The sequence below is a fragment of the Notamacropus eugenii genome, chromosome X, assembly GCF_028372415.1.
Source record: "Notamacropus eugenii isolate mMacEug1 chromosome X, mMacEug1.pri_v2, whole genome shotgun sequence".
NCBI classification, from domain to species: Eukaryota; Metazoa; Chordata; class Mammalia; order Diprotodontia; family Macropodidae; genus Notamacropus; species Notamacropus eugenii.
The window spans coordinates 10,794,073-10,819,130 of NC_092879.1; the positions used below are offsets into that span (position 1 = coordinate 10,794,073).

Here is a 25,058-nt window from a genome sequence, read left to right on the forward strand (position 1 = left end):
GAGGGGGAAAGATCTAATATATATATGAAAGTGATAGTAGAAAACTGAAAACAAATAAAACAATTATAAAAAAATAAAATAAACAAAGAACTGTGAGAGACAGCAAAAGTTATGTTTCCACAGTAAGTTATTGTTAATTGATGAAGTCATTGAGAATAAGTTACTTAATAAGAAGGCCAGCAGACTGCAGGTGAACTCAACCAATCAAATGACAGACAGTGGCCTTCAGAAAATTACGAAGTTTTTGATAAAGTAACCAAATCTACAGCTAGCTGGAACCAGTCAGGAAAAATGACCTAGAGTTACCTGGGGTTTTCTTCACTGAACTTGCTAAAGCAGACACACCCTGCATAAAATTATCCCTCCATTTTCTGATCATGGGTCCCATGTTAAAGAATGTTTGGGAGGGGAAATGATGCTAAGGAGGGGTAACGTAATGGGCATGTAGAAAAGATGGTGCCCTAAAAGGGAATGGACCACTCCATCCCCTCATGGAAGGATTTATTTTGAATTAACTGTATATAGCTCATCTCACTTCTGTACTCAGTGCTCCCTCCTACTGAAAAGAGGGTGGAGATCCGCTTTGGTCAAAGCATTCAATTCCTCTGAACTCTGCTGCAATAAATTTTCCTTGATACCTTATTCATGTCAAGCGTGTTTCTAACAGAATGATGACAAAAGGCCAAGTATATATGATGTTCCTGGATTGGTCTTTTTCTGGGTTTTGTTTTTTTTTTTTTTATCAATCCTGAAGGTATTAAGAAAAAGTAGAACAAAATAATACATGCAGATGAATTTTTAAGTTTTTTTTTCTCTCTTCTTCTTTCCCCCTGGGATATACAGGCTTTGGTTATGTTCTAATAATAAGTTCTTAAAATTAGATTAAGGATTTTACATATAAAATTGCATTAAATATTGTAAAGAAAATGTTAAATCTTTTCCTGTTTTAGTCTCAGTCTGATAATATTAAAGACAGAAGGGCTCATTTTCCAAGTCAGGCCATTGTGGACCCTTTATAAGATTTTTTTCTTTAAGTCTGTAAATAGCATTATCCATATAAAGTACACAGCTCAGGTAGAAAGGGCAAGTAATAAGTGAAGACTGAAATTCTCTGAACTTTGTGGGGGAATGATGGGTTCCTAATTTGATGTTCTTCTTGTAACTCTATTGTAAATAAGGTTAGCTCCATAAGATTTGAACTGGTTTTCACCATATGAACTAATTACTGGAAGGTCAGATTTAAGAAGTCGTATTAGGTCTGACGGAATTGCATTGTCTTATTATTAGCAGCTTTTAGTAGCATTATCTAGGGAACCTCTGCAAGTCATTTGGAACTAGAGAGGTGTATCTGCTGGGAGGAGCTCCTTCCCAGGACTGCCCTGGGAAGGAAGCCTATTTCAGAATTTCCAAGGGAAAATGTTTCCTAGGATCAGACAGCTACATGGGACAGTTAAAATGCAAGATAAAATAAGTTGATTCAATGGACATTTGATGTGGGTTACCAGGAACAAGCTGGATCAAGGAGACCTCATGTTATTTAATGTTGATCATCATTATTGTATCACTCCTGCTTTAATATAGTCTGATGTCTGCAGATGTATATACCTAAATTCTAATATGAATACACCAATTTGTAATGTGTGTAATAAAAGAAAGATATTTCAGACCTCTCTATGATCAAAATGGGGGAAATTATGCTGGGAATTTTTTACTTCTTTTGATTAATTTTTATTATTTGGAGCTCAGGGCCATTCTTCTTACAACTTTTGGTTAACTGAAAGCCCATCTTCTCACCTGACCACAATCTGACTCATTGAATGATAGTGTAAAGGAAAGGCTGTCTGACCTTTCTCAGATGGATGCCCAAGAAGCATCCCAATGGTCCTCATTTCCTTAATTATCTTGGGGACAAGATAACTAAGGAGTAAATCCCTTGAGGATATTATGAACCCTCTAAATGCAGTTTAATCTGTAACCTGACCTTGGTTTACCTATAGTCTGTTTAACTAGGTTTACTTCCTTAGGGAATATATAAGATTATGACTCTGCTTAATTAAGTTTAACTTTTATGACATTGAAGTATGAGATTATAAATATCTTTTTAAACTTTATTGCCTAAGAGGACATATAAATTGCAATATATAAAATAATTAGTTCTCTCTCTCTCTGATGTCATTTTCTCTATAAAAGCTTGTCAGAAAATTCTAATCTTGGTTCAGGGTTATTTTCCCCCCGAAGCCTGAATCTGTGTTTGAGCATAATAAAACCTAGGTTTTTCTTACCTCTCTAATTTCTGTGTTGTGGTAGATTTATTTCAGCAACAGTAACTTGAACTCAAAGAGGAAATATTTCTCCCATAACAAAAGTAAGAGGGGGGGCAGATCTGTAATTTCATTGGGAAAATTCTCTCCAATGAATGTCTGTAACTTTTGTGACCTGAGTTGAAATGACTTGCCCAAGGTCACGTAGCCAGCATATGTCTGAGGTTAAGTGACCTTCCCATGGTCAAGTAACTAGTTAAGTGTATGAGGTTGGGTTTGAATTCAGGTTTTCCTAAGTTCAGGCACAGCACTCTATCCACAGCACCACAAACTGGGGCAAAACCTTTATAACTCAGCTAGGTCTGGATTAGTGTGAATAATGAATCCCCTTCAATGGGAATTCTCATTGCATATTTCAATTGGGATGGAACCCATTACCATATTTTACATTAATTATAATTTCAAGTAGTGCAAACTTCAATTATTTCAGGGGATTCATTTTTAGCACAAATCAGGACCTAACTATAAACATTATAGTCATGACTTTTCCAGTAGCAACATATTGACCATGAGAGCTGGAGTGTAAGGAAAGCTGAGTTCCACAGAATCAACCCTTTCAAATTGTGATGCTGGAAAAGACTTTATAGAGTCCCTTGGAAAGCAAAGAAGTCAAATCTATCAATACTCAGAAGAAATTAATTCAGGTTATTCACTGGAAGGTCAAATACTAAAGCTTAAATACTTTGGCCACATAATGAGAAGATGGGACTCACTGGAAAAGGCTGATGTTGGGAAAGATTGAAGGCAAAAGCAAAAGAGGACAGCAGATGCTGAGGTGGATAGTGTCATGGAAAGCAATGAATATATGAGCTTGGACAGACTCTGGGAGATAGCAAAGGATAGAAGGGCTTGGCATGCGATGGTCCAGGGGGCGTAGAAGAGTTGGACACAACTGAATGAACGACAAAAATAAATAAAAGGCATTTACCAATGGTCCACTAAGTAGTCCAAAGATAGGAAAAAAGAGTTCTTGCACAAACAACTAACATTTTTACGTGCTTAAAACCCCCAATAATCAGTGAAACGCCCATTAAAATAATTCTTGTTTATGCTGATGATTCCCAGATCTATTTATCTGGACCTAACTTCTCTCCTGGCCTACAACTTCCTATTAGATGCCCTGAACTGGATGTCCCATAGACATCTTAAATTCAGCATTTCCAAAATGAAACTCCAATCTCTCCCCCAACCCTCTGTCTTTCCAACTTCCTATTACTTTCGAGAGCACCAGCATTCTCCCAGGCTCAAAACTTGGGTGGCAACCTCAACTCTTCACTCTCACCATACACCTTCTCCACTTCACCCCAGCCATATCCAATAAGTTGCCAAGTGCTATAAATCCTGCCTTAGCAATATCTCTCCAATATGCCCCCTTCTCCCCTCTCATACTATTCCCACCCTGGTGGGGACCCTCATCACTGTATGCCTGGATTACTGCAATAGCTTAGGGGGTGAGGAAGGAATGTGTCTGCCTCAAGTCTCTCCCCACTCCGGTCTATCCTTTAATCGGTTATCAAAGTGATTTCTCTAAAACACAGGTCATGTCATCTCCCTATTCAATAAACTTCAGTGGGGGAGCAAGAAAAGAGAATAAACATCTAGGCACTTAGTCTACTATGTGCTGAGCACTTTATAAATATATAAATTTCATGTGATCTTCACAACCACCCTTCGAGGTAAGTGCTATTATCATCTCTATTTTACAGTTGAGGAAACTGAGGCAGGCAGTGGTAAAGTTACTTGTCCAGGGTTATGCAGCTAGTTAAGAGTCAGGCTGGATTTGAACTCAGTCAGGTCTTCCTGACTCCAGGCCCAGTGCTCTAGCCACTGAACCACCTTGCTGTCCCATACCTCCAGAATCAAGTATAAAATCTTGTTTGGCTTCTAAAACTCTTCACAAACTGGTTTCTTCCTCCCTTTCCGGTTTTCTTACACCTTATTCCCTTTCATATATTCTGTGATCCAGTGACAATGGCCTCCTAGCTGCTCCACAAACAGGATGCTCTATCTCCCAAGTCTGGGCATTTCCTCTGGGTACCTCCCATGCCTGGGATGTTCTCCTTCCCCTTCTGTACCTGCTGCTTTCCTTCCTGTCTCAGCTAAAATACCACCTTCTGCTTTCTTCAGGAGTCAGCTAATGGTATACCTTCTGCAAGAATTGTCTTCCCTAGTCTGCCTCAGTGCTAAGACTTTTTCCCTCTTAGGTTGCCTCTAATTTGTCCTGCATATGACTTGGTCTGGACATAGTTACAAAACAAGTGTGCATGTCTCCCCCATCAGAACAAGAACTCTGTAAGGATAGGGACTGCGTCTTTGTCTTTCTGTGAATCCCTAGAGCTTATCACAGTGTTGGGTACCCAGTTAGCACTAAATAAATACTTGTGGATTGACTGATCCAGCAAGGCGACTAAGGAGTGGTCAAACAGGTAGGAGGCAAACCAGGAGAGCAATATCATGGAAACCTCTAGAGAAAGGCCTACCCAGGAGGAGATGATGGTCACACAAATGTAACTGAGAGGTAAAGAAGGATGAGGTTGGAGAAGAGGCTATCAGATTGAGCAAGATCCAATAGATCATTGGAACTGTGGGAGGTCTCTTCCATCTTCAAATCTAGCTGCCAAGGCTGAGCCTCTCTATGGAGTCAACACTCTAGGGTTCCCTCCACCCAGACCCTTCACTACAACCATGGCTGAGGAGCCCAATGGTTCTCTCCTATGCCCTCCTCCTCCCTATGCCCAAATCCTTAGAGTTGGAAAGGGCCTCAAAAACCATTTAGTCCAACTGGTTACTGTCTAGCACATCAATGAAAAATGGTCATCCAACCTCTACTTGAACACTATCAATGGGGAGAAACTCACTATCTCCCAAGGTAGATAAATGAATAAACTAAAAAAGAAAAGATAAGAGGGGAGAGAAGAAAGGACAGCCAAGAAACAAAGAGGTGGACAGTGTATAGAGGACAAGCAAGGACAACTGCAGGGCAAAGTTCTCAGGGAACAAAAGAGCCCCTCACCCTATCCCAGCCCTGCCACTTCTTTAAGAGCTTCCCTTCCTGTGCCTGAGAACCTGCTAAAGAGGATGTGGACAGTAGGGACATTCCTGACTAACCCTAGAATCCTGACAGGTGGGGAAAGGGCAGATGCAGGGCTTTGGTTGCTTATACCTTCTCTGTCCTTTACAACTGCAAAGAGTTGGTATGGAAACACCTCCAACCAATCTTTAAGGTCAGAAGTCATTTGGCCTAAAACTCCATTGAAGAAATCATCTGCAGTGGAATCCAAAGGGCATCCAATGGCCCCAAGCCAGGAAGAACCCAGATGAGGAACCTAGGTGAGTCAGGGTGAGACTACGCAACTACTCAAAGCTGACCACCCTACCCAAAAGTGCAATGGGTGCAGAGCTTGGCCCAAGGTCCCAATTCAGGAACTAATGCTGGAGAAGGTGAATAAGTCAAATAAGACATTGACCAACATAAAAATGATCACAAATCTAGAGATCCCCCAAAAGGAGAGAATAACTCTATAATAACTCCAAATAGAGACAGACCCAAAGAAAAAACCAGATTCTCCATTATTTCCTCCAGGAAAACATAGAAGAAATGAAATAAGAGGTAAGCAACGAAATCAAAACTCTGGAGGAAAGTAATGGAAGGAAAAGTGGCCAATTCTGGCCCAGAAAGAGCATCTGAGAGCCAAGAGAACTCAGTGCCTCTGTGAGACAGCAAGAAACATTCCAACAAAATCGAAGGATTAACAAAATGAAGAAAATGTAAACTAGCTGATATCAAAAACAATTGCCCTCATTTCAGAATCATCAGAGTCCCTGACAGCCACAACCAAAAAAAGAGACTGAACATAATATTTCATGAATCATAAATGAAAACTAGCCAGATCTGTTACAACCTGAGGACCAAGTGAAGATAGAACGAATCACTTCCTAAAAGAAAGCCCTAAAGAGCCCAAATCCAGGGTGGACGTCAAGGAAAAGGTACTTCAGGCAGCAGAAAGAAGCGGTTCAAGGGACAGCTAGGTGGTACAGTGGATAGAGCACCAGCCATGGAGTCAGGAGGACCTGAGTTCAAATCTAGTCTCAGATACTTAACACTTACTAGCTGTGTGACCCTAGACAAGTCACTTAACCCCAATTGCCTTGAAGGGAAAACAAAAAGTGGTTCAAGCACCAGGAAATCACAATCAAGATCACAAGACTTGCTAAGTTCTACTCAAAACGAGAGCTCTTAGAACTCCAAAAGGCAGAAGATACAATCAAGAAAGACTGACCCCGAAAAGGTAGAAAAATAGGTCCTTAATGGGATATAGGCCTTTCAAGAAGAGACCAGAATTCAATAGGAACTTCGAACTGAGAAGACAGGAATCCAGTGAAACCCAATAAGATTTGCACAATTAGAAAGGGCTACATAAGAATGCAATGCCAATGTTCTAATGGCGGAAATAGAGTGGAGAAGTGGCCTGTCAGAATTTTAATGTCTCCAAAGGGTGTAGAGGGAGTTAAATAATAATAATAATGATAAACAACAGAGGCCCTGGGGGTGAATTGGTTCTTTTTTTTTCTTTTTACATTTTAATTTATTATTTATTTATTTTGAGCATCTTTTTTTTTTAATTTTGAGTTCCAAAATCTCTCCCTTCCCCCACCCACTGACAAAGCAAGCAATATGTTATCAGTTATATACGAAATCACGCAAAATACATTCCCATATTAGCCATATTTCAACAAAACCAAGAAAATTAACAAAAGTGAGAAAATTATACTTTGATCTGCACTCAGAGATCATCAGTTCTCTCTCTGGAAGTGGGCAGCATTTTTCCTCATGGGTCCTTTGGAACTGTCTTGGATCAGAGTAGCTAAGTCTTTCACAATTGATCACCATCATAACATTGCTATTAAGGTGCACAATGATCTCCCAGTTCTTCTCAACCTCTCTCTGCACCGATACATACAGAGCTTCCCATGTTTTTCTGAAACCACTCCTTTTATCATTTCATATAGCACAATAGTCTCCATCACAATCAAATGCCACAACTTGTTCAGCCATTCCCTAACTGATAGGCATCTCCTCAATTTCCCATTCTCTGCCACCACAAAAAGAGCTACTATAAATATGCTTGTACCTATAGGTCCTTTTCCTCCTCCTTTGATCTCTTTAGGATACAGACCCAGTATCCTTTGTTGGTATTCACAGCTTTAAAGCCCTCTGGGCCTAGTTCCAAATTGCTCTCCAGAATGGCTACACCTATTTATCTTTCCACCAGCAGTTCATTAGTGTGCCTATTTTCCCCTCATCCCCTCCAGCATTTGCTATTTCTGACAGGTCTTAGGTAGTACCTCAGAATTACTTTAATTTGCATTTCTCTAATCAACAGTGATTTAGATTATTTTTTTCATGACTATAGATAGTCCTCCCCTCACTTTCTTGTTGTGGCAGAGGGGCTTGCACAGTTCAATGGAACTATGAATTATGCCATGCAGAAACTAATAAATAGAGTTTTGTCAAGATAGTTCACTGGTCATAGCAAATACTCTTTCCCAACAACCTACAACGTGACTGTACCCATGGACATCACCAGATGGTCAATATGACAATCAGATCTATATACTCTGTAGCCACAAAAGTAGAGAAGCTCTATAGTCAGTTAAAATAAGACCTGGAGCTGACTATGGCTCACATCTTGCTTCTTATTGCAAAATTCAGACTTAAACTGAAGAAAGTCAGGAAAACCATCAGATCATATAGGTATGACTTAAATAACATCCTTTATGAGTATGAAGTAGATGTGACGGATGAATTTAAGGGATCAGATCTGGTAGAGTGCCTGAACAACTATGGACAGAGGTTTGTAATATTGTACAGGAGGCAGCAACAAAAAACATTCCAAAGGAAAAAACGAGCAAGAAACAAAAAGCTGAGGAGAGAAGGAAAGTGAAAAGGAAAGAAGAAAAAGATATACCCAAATGAATGCAGAATTCCAGAGAAGAGCAAGGAGAGACAAGAAAGTTTTCTTAAATGAGCAATGCAAAGAAATAGAAGGAAACAAGAGAATGGGAATGATGAGATCTCTTCAAGAAAATTAGAGATATCAAGGGAAAGTTTCTTGCAAAAATGGGCATGAAAAAAGACAAAAATGGTAGAGATGAAGCAGAAGAGGTTGAGAAGAGGGGGCAAGAATATACAAAAGAATTATACAACAAAGAGCTTAACATCACTGATGATCACAATGATGTGGTTGCTGATCTAGAGCCAGCCATGCTGGGGAATGATGCCAAGTGGGCTTTAGGAAACATTGCTAACAATAAGGCTAGCAGAGGTGAAGGAATTCCAGCTGAGCTATTTAAAACCCTAAGAGATGATGCTGTTAAAGCATTGCACTCAATATGCCAGAAAATTTGGAAAACGCAACAGTGGCCACTGGATTGGAAAGGATCAGTTTATGTTTCAATCCTAAAGAAGGACAATGCCAAGGAAGGTTCAAATTACTGAACAACTGTACCCATTTCACACAACAGCAAGGTTATGTTTAAGATTCGGCAAGCTAGGCTTCAGCAATATGTGAACTGAGAATTCTCAGAAGAGCAGGCTGGTTTTCAAAGAGGCAGAGAACTAGAGACCAAAATGCCAACATTTGCTGGATTATGGAGAAAGGGAGTTCCAGAAAAATATCTACTTCCGTTTCACTGAGTACACTAAAGCTTTTGACTGTGTGGATCATGACGATATGTGGCAATCCTCTATGAGATGGGAGTACCAGAACATCTCCTAAGGAACCTGTATGTGGGCCCAGAAGCAACAGCTAGAACCAAACATAGAACAACTACTTGATTGGTTTAAGACTGCTAAGCTGGATAAATCAAAAGCTGGAATTAAGGCTGTTGGGAAAAAAGCAGACAGATGATAACACTCAGTGAGAAGGAATTAAGAAACCTCTTGATGAGGGTGAAAGAGGAGAATGTAAAAACTAACTTGAAGCTTAACATCAAAAAACTGAAGATCTTTGCAACTGGTCTCCTCTTTCCTGGCAAACACTGCAGACAGTGATTGCAGCCATGAAATTAAAAGACGCTCCTTGGAAGGAAAGCTATGGCAAATCTGGACAGAGTACTAAAAAGCAGAGATGTTACCTTGCCAACAATATCCTTATACTCAAACCTATGGTTTTTCCAGTAGCAATGCATGGCTGTGAGAGCTGGACTATGGAGAAATCTGAGCACCACATAATTGATGCTTTAGAATTGTGATGCTGGAGAACCCTTTTAAAAGTCCCTTGGACAGCAAGGAGGTCAAATCAGTTAACACTTAAAGAAATAAATTCAAGCTATTCACTGGAAGGTCAAATACTGAAGCTGAAGTTTAAATACTTTGGCCACATAATGAAAAGATGGGACTCACTGGAAAAGACCTGGTGTTGGGAAAGATTGAAGGCAAAAGGAAAAGAAGACAGCAGAGGATGAGACGGATAGATACTGTCATGGAAATAACAAACATGACTTTGGATGGACTTTGAGAGATACAGAAAGACAGGAGGGTCTGGCATGCTGTGGTCTGTGGAATCACAAAGAGTCAGACACGACAACAACTGAACAGTAACAAGTTAGACAGCTTTGATTTTTTTTTCTTCTGAAAAATTCCTGTTTCTATCTCTTGACTGTTTATCAGTTGGGGAATGGTACTTTTTTTTAAATAAATTTTATAAATTTGACTTAATTCTATTGAGAAATGAATTTGCTGTAAAAATTTTTGATATTACTTCATTGTCTATGGTACCTTTGAGTAAAATGTAGTTTCCCTGATTATCTCTTTTAATGAAGCCTATTTTTGCTTTTGTGGTTCTGTTTTGAGGAGCTGAAAGGGGGAAAAAGGATGGATAATAGGATGGATAGAGGAGAAAGGAGGGGGAGTGAAATGGTTTCTGCTAATTGGGGTTGCATGAGAAGAAAAAATGTCCGAACATGTGTAACCCCTGTCCCAGGTCCATTGGTGTGAGACGATCTCCTTATGGGTGGAGATGAAGGCCCGGCCCTGCCCTGCCCTGCAGGAGGAGTGGACAGAGTTGTTGAGGGCCAAGAGAGCTTTGGCCAGTCCTTCTTTGGGACTCTTCAACAGTCTTCTTTAGATACTAGTTGACTACCAGTTGTCTTCTGGCTTGGAGAGAAATGAATGAGACCAACCTCCCTTCAGATTGCTTAAGGGAGAATAAGACTGAAAAAACTCAAGAGGTCTCCATCATGTCCCTATTCTCAGCTTGCTACACTACAGACTGCAGGGAGTTTCCCCTTGGCTGAGATCTAGAACTTTCTTGGTTGGGTTGAGTTACCTTGCTCTCAAAACAGGAATCCAAGGGTGGGGCCCAGAGAGAACGGGGGCAGGGAAGCCAGAGCCCTGGGCTCTGTACTGTCCATAATATATCCTCCTATGCACAGTATACCTTCTCTAATTTCTGCTTTGCTATGATTTGGATAAATGACTTTTCTTTGCTATATCTGGTCACTGGATTCAGATGGCTCTGGAGGAGAAGTGAGGCTGGTGACCTGCACAGCCCTCCCTCACTCAAAACAAAGTCAAGTGCAAGTCATGTCATTATTTCTCTGATGGCAAGGTCTTCTTCGGCAACGAAGGACAAACACACACATCATTGTGGAACTGGAATCAGGTGAGAAAGGGAGTAGGTTCAAAGAAAAAAGATCAGAAGTTAGATGGAACCCAAACATATCCCCTAGATGAACAATATTTAAGGGAGCGGACAGATATGTTTCTAGCCTGGTACCCCCTCTCTCTGAGTAGAGAAGAGTGGTGGCCTCCAGCTCCTGCTTCCCCTCCTGGTAGGAATAAAAGTCTCCCTCAGAGAAGGGTGGAGAGAAAAGAGGCAGGAGATTCTTCTTCTGCCTCCTTTCGAGCCACTCAAGAACAGCACCGTCCCTTCCCACTTGGAGTCTCATCACACACGTGGGGCCCACCAGTCTCCTTTTTGTACACATGGAGGGGATGGGAGGTAGGTATCACTCTTATCTGATATAGACAAATTGAAAGCAGATATCAAATTCAAGCTGGAAACTCTCAGGGATGGGGTGGAAGGGATAGCTCAAAGCAAAGCAAATGTTCTGATCCTGATCTTTAAATCTTTAAAAGAGAAAAGTGATAGCTAAAGTTAATGGGGGAAGAGCTGAGCCCCCCAAATAGGGGTCTGACAGAGGGTCGGATCATCATCTGTAAGAAGTGAAACACTAACTGATGCAAATCGAATGGAGCAGAATCAGGGGAACGATGGACACAAACTAATGAATGAACTCCGGATCAATGTCAGCCTACCCAGAGCTCCAGCTCCTGATGGACAGGGGAGGGATACAAAGTGCAGAAAGAGACTGCCCTTTTTGGACATAACCATTCACTGGGTGTATTTATTCTGTTTGATTGTGCTCACGTTCTTTAATGGGAGGGGGGATGGAGGGAGATAGAGATGCAGATAAAAGAGGTTCACTGAAGCTTTTTTTTTAACTCACAGAAGAAAATAGAAGAAAGTTGAGAAGGAAGCAGATAAGCAGGACAGATAAGCAGTCACATGTGGAAATGCTTTTATACTTTTAAAAAAAGAGCAGTAAGGAATAGATATTTATAGTTTCATATGAACTCCTCTATATGGAAATGCTCTTTCTGGGTGTTGAAGTTCAAAACAAAAACGATTTTTTCCAAATGCTTGTTGAATTGAACTGAATCTTGCTAGCCAATCAAACAAGGGTGCTGGACTTGATGGCCTCAGAAGCCCTTTCCAGTTCTAGACCTAGGGTTCTATGAAAAACTCAAAAAAATGAAGCAGCCACAACTAGGAAGAAACAGGAATGGGGCCCTGAGAGAATGGGGGCAGGGAGGCCAGAGCCCTGAGCTCTGAGGAAGAGAGCTCACTTCCTGCCTGGGAAGTGCCTATGGGTCTTCGTCTACCAACTGCCCCACTTAGCTCCTTCCCAGTCAGTCTCAACCAGCAGGTAGCTCTCGCCCATCAGCAGCCAGTCACACACAACAAGAATTCTGCCCTCTAGGACCAAGCCCAGCTTCCATCTCTCAGTCACACTAACAAATCTACAGCTATTGTATTCCCCATCACCCCCACCTTTTGCAAGGCCTGGTGGAAAGAGTACTCGGTGTGGAGTTAGGAGAACTCGATTCCAATCCTGCCTGCCAGTCTCTAGCTAGAGAACTCTGAACAAGCAGGTCACTCCACTCCTCTAGGTGGTTTTCTTATCTGTAAAACAGAGATAAGACCTGAAAGAGGTACTTGCCAGGGGGTGGTGAAGGTCCCAGGAATCCTCTTTTATGAATGTACATCTTAATGACCAACCTCCAGTAGTCAACCAAGTAAACTCAACCCACATTTCTTCAGCACCAAGCCCCGTAGCAGGCACTGCAGATACAAACATTCACCAGGGAAAATATCTCCTGTTCTTAGGATCACAGATTTACAGTTGAAAAGAAGCTTGGAAAACATCTAATCAAACCCTCATTTTACAGATGTTAATATTGGGCCCCATGGAATGATTTCACCAAGGTCACCTGGACAGTAAACATCAGAGATGACTCCAAATCTCTCTCCTCTTCACTCTACCACACCAAGTTCCTTCAACCAATCCTCAGGTAACAGTGGAAGAATTGATGACAAATTTCTATCTGCTTACAGGTTTACAAAGTACTTTCTTTAAAATAACCCCCTGAGGAAGGCAGTGGAAGCATGGAAACTGAGTCTTGGAGAAGTCTAGCAACTTTCGAAAGCAAAGAACCACAACTCCCTAGCAGCTACAGATCCAATTTACTTCAATAAGGCACCATAGCAGGAGAAGAGAGGCCCCCAGATGTTGGCAAGGGGTGGGACAAAAGATTAGGAAAAAGGAAGTGGGAGTAGAGGTCTACTAGGCTTGAGTGAGGGTTGGTGTCTGTCACTTCTCCTTGCCCAGACAAACAGAATCCAGCATAAGCTTCCTGATGTCTCAGTACACATGGCAAACTGGGATAGAGGCTGCTTGAAGAACCCCAACTCCACATGACTCAGAGCAAATGCCTGGCAAGTTGCTCTCCTACTGACTGGCTTTTGATAGTTTCCAATAGCTGGTGTGGTCACCTGAGGTGCTGAATTATATCTATTTATGCTCGGGTCAGTCTCCTGAGGTATCTCCCTGGGTAGAGACAATAGCCAGCAAGATGGCAGCCTCCACTGAAAGTTCCAATTGGCAGCGGAGCCAGCTTATCCCCTCAGCCCTTCTCCTACAGAGTTAAGGCCAGGTTTCTGGCTGGATTCTCAAAGACATTCACCCCTTCCTGAAAGAGTGCTTATCAGTACATGCTGTATTTTATTTTGTACGCCCCCCATTATTTACATGTTGTCTCCCCCATTGGACTAGGAGATCAATTCAGTTCAATAAACATTTATTAAACTTCTTCTCTGTGTCAGACACTGCTAAACTCATTGCGAACAGGGATTGTACGTTGTAAGCTCAGCTTTTACTACAGCGTTTGGCACAAAGGTAGACTTTGAGAGATCTCTGCTGGCTCCTTTTTGGGACCAAACTCAAAAGGTAATTCAACAAACAGTTATCTGGTGCCTACCAGGAGAGGGCAAGCAAACACTAGGCTAGCTGGCCTCCAGTCTGGAAGTCCTAGGTTCAAGCCCCACCTGGCTGGGGTGACCACCTGTCTGGACCCTCTCAGAGCACTGAAGCTAAAGACAAAAACTAAAGGATCCTTACCCTCAGGAAGTTTACATTTTACCAGGGAAAGAGGACTTGTCAACAAGTAAGGCAACAGGGCAATTTGAGGTGGAGAAAGAAAGAAGGAACAACCATAGCTTTCCAAGAAGTCTTTGAATAATTGAAATCCATTTCAGAGTTGGAAGGGACCTCCAAAGGTCATCGAGCTCACTAGCTTCCTTTTACAGATGAGGAAAAGGAGATCAGAAATGTGAACTGACTAGCCCAAGGTCATAATTTGCCACAGGCTTCGATAACTCCAAGATCAGTGTACCATCCACTATACCAAAGCAGCCAAGAACCTCAGGTTCCTGGGTGTCCAGTGCCTGGTACATAGTAGGCACTTAATATATGTTTACTTGCTGGGGATGGAAGCTCAATTCCAGGTGGACAGTCTCGGGCGGGTAAAGGTGGGAACTTCTAAATCTTAGAGTTCTCACGAGACCCCCCAGGAAACGACTGGGAATCGAGGTGAACCGAGCTATCTCGTGTATTTCCGCCTCTTCCCGTGAGAAACGTGATGGGAGAGAGCTCTCCCCGCCCTCGAGATTGTCCCAGATCTGGGCACACTATTGTTATCTAACAGCACGGTATTCAGATGCAAACTATGCTGCTGAAGAGTTTAAGTAGGATCAGGAAAGCCTGAAAGCTCTCTTGGGTGGAGGGGCGCGGAGCGGTGAGGACAACAAGGCTCCACTTTTCCTCTCTCCCCTCCCCCTCTCTCCCCACTTACACTTCTACTTCCAATCTCTTATTGTAAGATCTTTGCCTCCTTGGGAGATTCTTCACTCCCTCCTAAGGAAGAATTCCCCTGCACTTGTAACTAGACCCTGAAATAAAGCTCAACCCTTGTTCGACTCTGGAACGTCCTTTCTCTCATACGAGCATCCAGTTTGGCCAACCGAAGACCTCGGGAGGTGAGGTAAGAAGACTCGGGTAGCCCTCAGGCCTCTAGGCCTGGCATTTACTGACTACAGACTGATTGTCTAAACAAGGAATGATCTGAACAAACAAACCAAAACAAGTACACGCTTATCTCCTAATCTGATTATCCATCAAGATTGGCAGTCCCTTGGAAGTTCCCGGCAAAGTCTGATCCAACACAGCCCAAGAAGCTCTTGGAAGTGAACAGGTCACATTAAAGGAAAGCCATAAAGTTACTGGGCAGGGCAGGGCTGCTCCCCTCCCTGGGGGCAAGGGGGCAAGAGCAGAGAGCACTTTCTAATTTCTTGGTGCTTCCAGTTTCTGTGCCTTCTGTTCCAAATGGGGCTTGCTCCAACCTGGGAGTCAGATGTTTTCCTGGAGATAAGGAGAGGCCTCTAGTTGACCTGTTCCTTCTGGGAGAAGGGTCAGGTGCTACCTCACCGGCCAAAGGTGAGCAACCCACAATGTGGCATCTCTAGGGGAAGAATGAAAGGCAGGCCCTAGCAATTTGGGCTGAGAACCAAGAAAGTTACAGTAGTCCTGGCCTCTATAGGGGGCTTCTGCCTCTTGGTACCTAGTCCCACCAGTCCAGGGCTTCCGATTCTCCTTCCATATTGAGATTTTTCCAAGGTTCTAAGATTCTAAGCAGCAAGTACACTCAAGCTCTTTTATCGATCTCATTTCCAGTTTTAATAAATATACTTTATTATACTTTAATAAATATATAAATATACTATTGCCCTCCATGAGGCAGCTAGGTGATGCAGTGGATCACAGGACCAGGCCTGGAGTCAGGAGGACCTAACTTCAGATCTGGCCTCAGACTCTGTGTGACCCTGAGCAAGTTACTTAACCCTGTCTGCCTCAGCTTCCTCCTCAGTAAAATGAGCTGAAGAAGGAAAATGCAAACTACTCCAGTATCTTTACCAAGAAAACCCCAAATAGAATCACAAAGAGTTGGACAGAACTGAAACAACTGAACCATTGCCCTTCATGAACTTGACTCTCCGGCCAAACTGGCCTTCTTGCTGCCCATTTTGGAGCCCAGTCCCTCGTCACTTTTCCCTCTTAGAATTCCTAATTTCCTGTTCACCCCTGTTCACTTTTCCTATATCCTGATCCCTCCACCCCACCCCCTCAGTTGCTGCTTCCAGAAATGACTTTGTATTTATTTGTATACACTCATATATGAGTGTATAAAAAATATATATATATATGGAATAGAAGCTCCTTGAGGGCAAGGACTGTTTCCTTTTGACCTTGGTATCCCCAATGTCTACATGACATGCAGTAGGGTAGTAGGTGCTTAATAAATACTCGAGTTGACTGGCTATTGGCAAACACAGTATCAATGAAAAATGGTGATGTCCTGAGAATGTCTGTTAGTAAGACCACTTTCATGATGGCTGATTTCCAGTAAAGGGGAAACACATGAGAAGAGGGATCCTTACCTTAACTGTTCCACCTGTCTCAGCAGAACTGGCATCGAAGTGGATGAATTCCAGGCTTTCCCACCCTGGGAGACCCTCCTCAAGTGACTACTCTACCTAGAGAATCATAAGCTTCTAGTTCTAGACTTAGAAGGGACACTGGAGGTCCTTTGTTGGACAACAGGGCAACCTAATGTCACTTACATTTTTAAAAATGCCTTTGGTCAAGTAATTGTAATTTCATTATAAATCCCAATGAATCACAAAGGTCCAAATAGTAAGCCTACCATGCTTGGAGTGGAATCCCATACCCTGTGAATTCTGTAGGTCAGAATTTTGCCTTCAGCTGGAGTTCCCCCTGACTCTGGTCAATTTGCAAATAGTCCCCTGGAACACTCTACCTTCCCTACTTCCTTGCCCCTCTTTCAGTGTTTAGGGTTTGGCCAGAGAGACACTCCAGCAGCCTCATTATGCAGAAATAGAAGAAGGGATTGGGAAAGAGCTGATCTTCTCTCTTCCCGTATCTTATGAAGTTTCTCAAAGAACAGGAAACAAGTCTCAGGAAGAAACACATACTAGACAGCTAATAAATAATATTAAATAAATAAGAAGTGTGTGTTCGTCTTCTGTTGCCAAAGAAGACCGTGCCATCAGAGAAATAATGACATGACTTGCACTTGACTTTGTGCTGAGTGAGGGAGGGCTGTGCAGGTCACCAGCCTCACTTCTCCTCCAGAGCCATCTGAATCCCATGACCAGATAGTCATCAGGATGACTGGAGATGACCCAGGATGAGGCAGTTGGGGTTAAGTGACTTGCCCAAGGTCACACAGCTAGTGAGTATCAAGTGTCTGAGGTGAGATTTGAACTCAGGTCCTCCTGACTCCTGCACTGGTGCTCTACCCACTGCACTGCCTAGCTGCCCCTAAATAAATAAGATAAATAATAATAAAAGAGATAGAGGCCTTGGAAGAGAATTGAGATGTCTTTTAATCCTACCCCTTCATTTCATATATAAGGAAACTGAGGCACAGAGAAGTTGAGGGATTGCCCCAGGTCACACAAGGGTTAAGTGGTCAAGCTGGAAGGTCAACCGAGCTTCTTTCCACTGTACTTCACATTGTTATATAGCATCTCAGGGTAACGCTTCATTGGGTAGGAATCCTGCTAGAGGTCTACCCTGCAGAGAAGGCTAATCTACAAACAAAATCTACAAATTCTTTGCAACTTTAGGCAAGCATAGTTCATAGTTTTTCCCTCCCAGGAGAGATGGAGATCAAAGGAGCCCCCTTTCATCACACCCTGGTTCTAGTGATACAACAAATATTCTCACTTGATCTCTCATTTGCTCCCCACAGCAACTGCAAGAGGTAAGCAGGTCAGGTATTATCATCCCCCTTCACAGATATGGAAACCAAGGCTTAGGAAGTAGAGGTAAGTGACTTAGACCTGGTCACAGGGCTAGGCAGCAGAGCCTGTTTCCCAGCCAAGCACCATATCACCTCCCCCTTCCCCACTTTCTATCAGCTAAACATGTCTTCCCCGACCCAGGATTAGCAGAATGGGGGGAGGGGGCAATAGAGGGAATCATCAGGAAGGGGAAGTAGCTCATTAGTTTCTATCTTCTCTCTCGGTCCGCAGAGGACTTGAGCCACCCCAACAGAATACTATCATCTGAGAAGTAGGAGGGACTTCAGATATCAGCCAAACTGACTTCACCATGTCAGCTAGAGTGTTTTCTCCCTAACCCAGCCTTAAGAAAATCTCACTAAAACAAATGACCTTTCTATCCCGACTACAGGATCCTAGCTGTCACTGTTATTCCCCTGGCACTCAGTTTTACTGAAACCATAAGCAGTGGGGAGAAGAAGGCAGACAGGTGAGCAGGGATAGATGGGCAGATAGATGCCAAAAAGCAGGAAGGTCTAGAAGGAAAGCAAAGGACTATCTAACCACTAGAGTTTTCAATGCCCCAGTCCATTTTTTGGTCCATATCCATCTGTTCCTTGGCTGGTGAGGAGTTGTTGGCTAGAACTCTGGGAAGGCTTTCTCCCAGGAGCTTTAGTGAGACTCGTTCGATGGCTGAACAAGTTTGCAATATGCCATGCAGATAATTCATTCCAGGAGATCCCTAAATACAGCTGGGCAGAGAGGAAGCTGGAGACTGGGAGCAAAGATCTGAGCAAGTGACCTAGGTCCAGAACAAGGGAGGGGAGGGGGCAGGCCCACTATAATCTTTACTTGTAGCATTATACCTGGAATGCCATTTTTTCTTTCTTTTTTTTTTTTTTTAGTATTTTCTTTTGTATTTTTCCCCAGTTACATGTAAAAACAATTTTTCACATTCATTTGTAAAACTTTGAGTTCCAAATTCTCTCTCCTCCCTCCCCACTCACCCCTACTGAAAAGGCAAGCAATTCTATATAGGTTATACATGTGTAGTCATGCAAAACATATCCATGCTGTGAAAGAAAACATAGACGAGATAAAAAAACTCAAGAAAAACAACGAAAGTTTTTTAAAAGTCTGCTTCAGTCTGTATTCAGACACCATCAGTTCTTTCTCTGGGGATGGGGAGCATTTCTCATCCTAAATCCTTCAGTCTTATTGCTGAGAATAGCCAAGTCATTCACAGCTGATCATCTTACAATACTGCTATTATTTTGTTCACACTTCACTTTGCATCAGCCCATGAAAGTCTTTCCAGGTTTTTCTGAAAGCATCCTGCTCATCATTTCTTATAGTATAATAATATCCCATCATAGTCTCATATCACAACTTGTTCAGCCATTCCCCAATTAATGGGCATCCCCTCAATTTCTAATTCTTTCCCCCAGAAATGAGCTGCTATAAATATTTTTGCACATATTGGTCCTTTTCCTTTTCGTTTTTTTATCTCTTTTGGGATGCAGATCTAGTAGTGGGATTGCTAGGGATGCGCAGTTTTAGAGCCCTTTGGGCATAGTTCCAAATTGTTCTACAGAATGATTGAATTAGTTCACAACATGGAATGCCAGGAGGTGAGTGACCAGGATGGGAAGGAGACTCAAAGCCATCAGAGACTCCGTAGAGGGATGGAGGATGCTTATCCTAGAAGGGAGTATGTGTGGGGGAGAGACAAGAACCCTTGCTCAAGCATCATGGAAGAAGCCCTGAGGGCCAGTCAGGTCCAGTGGCTGGATGCTACTCAAAGGAGGCAGATTTTGTTTGCCTCAATATGTGGAAAAACATCCTATTAGAGCTGTCTAAAAATGGAATGCACTGCCCGGTTATGTAGTGAGCTTTCAAAATCACTGGAGAAGCTCAAGCAGAGGCCACTGGGGGGTCAATGGCTTTAGAGTTCAAAGATCTGGACTTGAGGTTTAGCTCTACCCGGTACCAACTACCAAGTTATCTAATTGTTCTGAGCATCAGTCTCCACTGGAAAAAAAAATTGGGCTAATCCTACTTATACAATCCACTTCACAGATTTATTATACAGAGAAAAGGAAATGCGAACTGTAAAGTGTCATGTAAAGTGGGGACACTTTAGTGAACATGTCACTTTCATTTTTGTGCCCCAGTTCTTTCATCTATAAAATAGGAATGTCCTGAGAAATGAGGCTCAAAAAGGATAAACTGTCTGGCCCTGGGCAATGCTGATAGAGGGATGATGGCCTCAAAGGACAGATTTGACTCATTTTCTTCTGCACATGATCGATAGAGAAATTTGGTTTGCTTCACTATACGTATTTGTAACAAAGATTTTGTTTGTCTTGCTTTTTCAGTGAAAGGAGAGAGAAGGGAGAAGATGGATCTTTGCTTTGTAACTTCATTTTTAAAAAATCCTGAAGAAAAACTGCAGGAGATCATGGGTTCCAGTCCTGCCCTTGTGACCTTGGGTAATATCCACTCTGGGTCTCCCCTGCCTCCTCTATCAAATGGAGGAATTGGCCAAAAACTGGAAATCAAGGGGATGCCCATCAATTGGGGACTGACTGAACAAGCTGTGGTATATGAGTGTAATAGAATACTATTGTGCTATGAGAAATGAACAGGGAGACTTCAGAGAGGCCTGGAAGGACTTATATGAACCGATGCTGAATGAAAGGAGCAGAACTAGAACTCTGTACACAGCAACAACTACAGTGTGTGAGGAATTTTTCTGGTAGACTTAGCCCTTCATTGCAATGCAAGGACTTAAAAAATTCCCAATGGATTCATGAGGGAGAATGCCTTCTACATCTACAGAAAGAACATGGAATTGGATCACAGAATGAAGCAGACTATTTTCTCTTGTGTTATGTTTTGTTTTATGGTTTCTCTCATTCATTTTAATTCTTTTATGCAACATGCCTAAGGTGAAAATGTATTTAATAGGAATGTATGTGTAGAACCTATATAAGATTTCATGCTGTCTCAGGGAGGGAGTGCAGAGGGAGGGGAAAAAAATCTAAGATATATGGAAGTGATTGTAGAACACTGAAAACAAATAAAATAATTTAATAAAAAATATGATCAAGCAAAAAAAACATAAATATGTTTCAGAAAAAAAAAATGGAGGAATTGGCCAGGTTGGCCCCTGAACTCTATCACTATCACTTGATTGCCAGGCCTTTAAGGTCTGTAAAATCTGTGGTGTGGTAGAAGTTGTTTGTGGTTTGGCTGCCTGTGTGACCTTGGGTAAGTCATTTAAACTCCCTAGGCCTCAGTTTCCTCCAATGTAAAATAAGGAGGCTGGCTAAGATGGCCCCTGAGCTCCTTTTCCAGCTCTGACTGCTAATGTCCCTCATCCTATAGGATCCTGTTTTCTTCATTACAAGGGGCTTCCCTGTATGGACAGGAGTTAGGCCTGGTGGTTTTGGGACCCTGGTCAGCTTAGGAACTCAATCCTGTAGCTTCCAAGGTCACAAAGAACCCAGATCAGACTTAAACATGGCTTCTATTTGACCTTTGAGGAGGGTGGGCTACTCCATGTCTGTGTAAGGGATGGTTCGTCCTCACCCTCCCTCTCCTGAGTCTCAGGCCACCTTTTGTCGAAACTGGCATTTCTATCCGGGAGGTCCATGATGATCAGCTGTTTATTTACCATGCCATTCTGGAGGAGGGGGAATTAACACCTCTGCCCCACTGACCTAGGCACCCAGCTGGGATCCTCATCAGCAAAGTGACTGTGCCTGGAGTTTCCCACTTCCCTCTGCCTGCCCGGTAGCAGAGTAGAATCCCTTGAAGGGAGTTGCGGTGTTATTTTTGCCACAGGGTTAGCCTTCCTTCTGTCAGGCACACGTGAAGGTTCCGATGCAGACGTCAGTCTATTTCCAAATTGGCCAGAGCCCTGACTGTCTGGGAGGGAGGGGGGGAGGACAGACTCATGACTAGCTGTTAAGAAATAGTCATGTAACCCACTCTCCAAACCAAGGCGGGCAAGCAGACCCACTTTGTGGAAACTCAATCCTGCTCATTTCAGCTGGCGAAATAGGAGGGAGAATTAGGGACCCTTGGCTCTCTTCCATTTATTTCTACCTCCAGGACACTGCCCAGGAGGAGGCCTCCTCAGACTTCAACACTCAGCACCCGCACTCGTGAGGATGAAAAGGACGTCTGAGCCCAGAGGAACCCAGAGAGGGTGGAGGGGAGGGGGAGGGGGCACAGTGACTGCGGAAGTCAGGCCAGGGAGAAAAATCTCCGTCTCCCCAGGCGCTCTCCCCCTCCCTCCCCTCCAGCTTCTAACTGCAGAGCTCAGCCCCGAGTGCGTGCCGGTACGGTCGCACCAGGAAAGAAGGGACAGAATACGCCCCTCCTCCCCCGGCGTCCCCTCTCCAAGGGGCGTCCCCGCTGCCCTCCAGTCCGGAGTTCCTCAGCGCGCTCCGTTACCGCCCTATTAGCCGGCAGAGAGCCTTCGGCCCCGGCCGCAGCCACGCACCCTGGCGGCCCCGCGATGCTCCCCCGTGCCCCGGACTCCCGGCATCCCCCCCAGCAATACCCCCCTCCCCGCCCCCGCAGCGTCCCCGCTCACCTCGGGCTTGGCGCGGTTCTGCAGCAAGTGCTCCAGGTAGAGGTCGGACAGGGCCGTCCGCATGCTGCTCACGCTCTCCCTCCGGCTCGACTTGAGCGTCATCTCGGGCCGAGAGGGAGCCTGCCCGGAGCCTGGCACCGCCGGAGATGCGACCGGGCACTCACTGACTGACTGACTGACCGGCAATCGCCGGGAGCTCAGGGATCCCAGGGAGAGAGAGAGATAAGCTGGAGAGGGACCTAGAGGAGACTGGGGGGGAGGAGAGAGAGACCGAGAGACCGAGGGAGGGAGAGATGGAGGGAGAGACCGAGAGACCCAGAGAAGAAGGGCGGAGGAGGCGGGAGCGGGGGCGGGGGTGGGGGAAGGGGGAGGAGCCACGGCGCCGCCGACGCCGACAGGGGGTCGGCAGCCAACGGAGCGCCCGGCTCCCAGGCCCCGCCCCCTCTGCCGGAGGCCCCGCCCCGTCGCCGGAGTCTCCGCCCCTGGCGTGTCCTTTCCCCAGGCCGCCCGATCCACGGTGCGGAGTCGGGCTGAGGCCCCGCCCCCTGATGCTGTCCCCGCCCCCAGGCCGCCCCACCCACCGCGCTGAGCTGAGCCGAGGCCACGTCAGCCGGGGCTGGTTCGGCGCAGCCTGCGGAGCTCCGTGCGGCTCGGGGCCATCCCCCTCGCTCCGCCCCAAGGCGGGTCAGGGCCACCGGCTGGGAGCTGCCAGACGCGATCCCGACTAGGCAGACCCCACCAGGGGGAGGCCCTTGGGGTCCGCAGCAGAAAAGGGATATTGGAGGCGGCACCCGGCGTGCGGGACCACGCGATAAAGGACGGAGCTCTCCTAGTACTCCTCCAACCCAGCTGGGTCAGCACTTACCATTTCAGCTGCCCCTGGCCCTTCCGGCGCTTACTTTGGGAAAGGAAAATTTACATTGAAAAAGCTTTCTCCTATTCCCCTTCCCCTACCCCCTTTTCCTTATTCCCCTTTCCCCATCTCCTTTTCCTCTACTCCAGTTTCCCCAATCTTAGTTGAAAAGCAACGGCAAAGTGCAGATGCCTGCAAACATACACTAGGAAATACTTGCTTAAGCAAACTATAAGGAAAGGAAACTCATTGAAAAAGTAGACAAAAAAATCCCAAAGACTATTGTCCAGAGGGGGCTGGGTGATTGACTTCGATGGCCACTCAGGCCATCTAAACGTTGAGGAGTGACTGAATGCAAGACCCAGCCTTGACAATTTGTGTGCTCCTGACATCCCTGGGCTGGCCACTACTGGGCCATGGGGGCCTTCACCACAAAAGAACTTGCGGTACTCACTCTATAAAAAAGAATGGTAGCGAAAGTCCAACAGGTATAGATTCATAAGCAGTACCAAGGATCTAGAAGGGCAAAATGGCTAAGAGGGCCCTGTATCTATCAGTCACTCAGCATTGATTCAGTGAGTACCTGCTAGGTGCCAGTCACTGTGCTAAGCTCCAGGCATACAAGGAAAGGAAAAACACCATCCCTGTCCTCAAGAGGAGTCCACAAGCTAACTGAAAAGACACCAAGCAAAGGTGTACAAACAAGCTATAGACAGTATATAAAGAGAATAATGAAGAGAGAAGGCACTAGGATTAAAAGATGTTGGGAAAGACTTCCTGTGGGAATTTGGTTGGGTCTTAAAGGAAGCCCAGAAAGTCAATGGTTGTAGTAGAGGAGGGAGAGCATTCCAGGCATGACATCCAAAGAAAATGCCTGGAGTCAGGAGATGGAATGTCTTGCTCAGGAAACAGCAAAGAGGTCAGTGTCACTCAATCCAAGAATCCAGGAGGGTGGGAAGAGGGGGAGGTTTTGAAGACCTTTGAACGCATAACAGGACTTTAGATTGGGTCATGGAGGTGATGGGGAGCCACTGGAGTTTATTGAATAGGAGGATGAACAGATCTGAGCTTTAGGAAAATCACTTTGGTGGCTGATTGGAGGATAGACTGGAGTGGGGAGAGACTTGAGGCAGGCAGACCCACCAGCAGACATTCAGTAGTTCAAGTTTGTGGTGATTAGACCCTGTACCAGGCTGGTATCAATGTCAGAGGAGAGAAGGGGGCATATTCAAGAGATAGCAGAAAGGTAAAACGGAGAGGCTTTGGTAACAGCCTAGATTGGGGGGGGGGGGGGGGAGAGGGGCAAAATATATAAGGAGTTGAGGAAAACACCTAGGTTGTGAGCCTGAGGGATTCACACCCTGAGGGATCATAATCCAGGGAGGATGGTGGTACCCCTCAACAGCAATAGGGAAGTTTGGAAGAATTCTCTTTCAAAGGTTTAAGGGGAAAGATAATGAGTTCAGTTTGGATCATGTTGAGTTTCAGATGGCTACTGGAAGTCCAGTTCCAGACACTTGGAAGGCAATTAGAAAGGCAAGAGTAGAGGTCTGGGGAGAGATTGGAGCAGAATAGGTCGATTGGAAAATCATCGGCATAAAGATGGTCATTGAATCCATGAAAGCTGATGAGATCACCAAGTGAAGTAGTCTAGAAGGAGAATAGAAGACCCAGGACAGAGCCCTGAGAGACCCCTACAATTAGAGGGCATGATCTGGAGGAGGATCCTACAAAGGAGAGAGAAGGAGCAGCTAGAGAGGGAGGAGGAAAACCAGGAGAAAACAGTGATC

At 44.4% G+C, this 25,058-nt stretch overlaps 1 protein-coding gene across 1 annotated transcript in view; it reads right to left on the minus strand.

The window, feature by feature from the left end:
• MPP1 (MAGUK p55 scaffold protein 1) overlaps positions 1-22,835 on the minus strand; it is a 73,081-nt gene extending 50,246 nt beyond the window's left edge. Inside the window, exon 1 of the mRNA XM_072626256.1 lies at positions 22,416-22,835. Within this exon, the coding sequence (XP_072482357.1) occupies positions 22,416-22,517 (102 nt within the window). The 5' untranslated portion in view covers positions 22,518-22,835. The remainder of the gene's footprint in view (positions 1-22,415) is intronic.
• Positions 22,836-25,058: the final 2,223 nt, after the last annotated feature.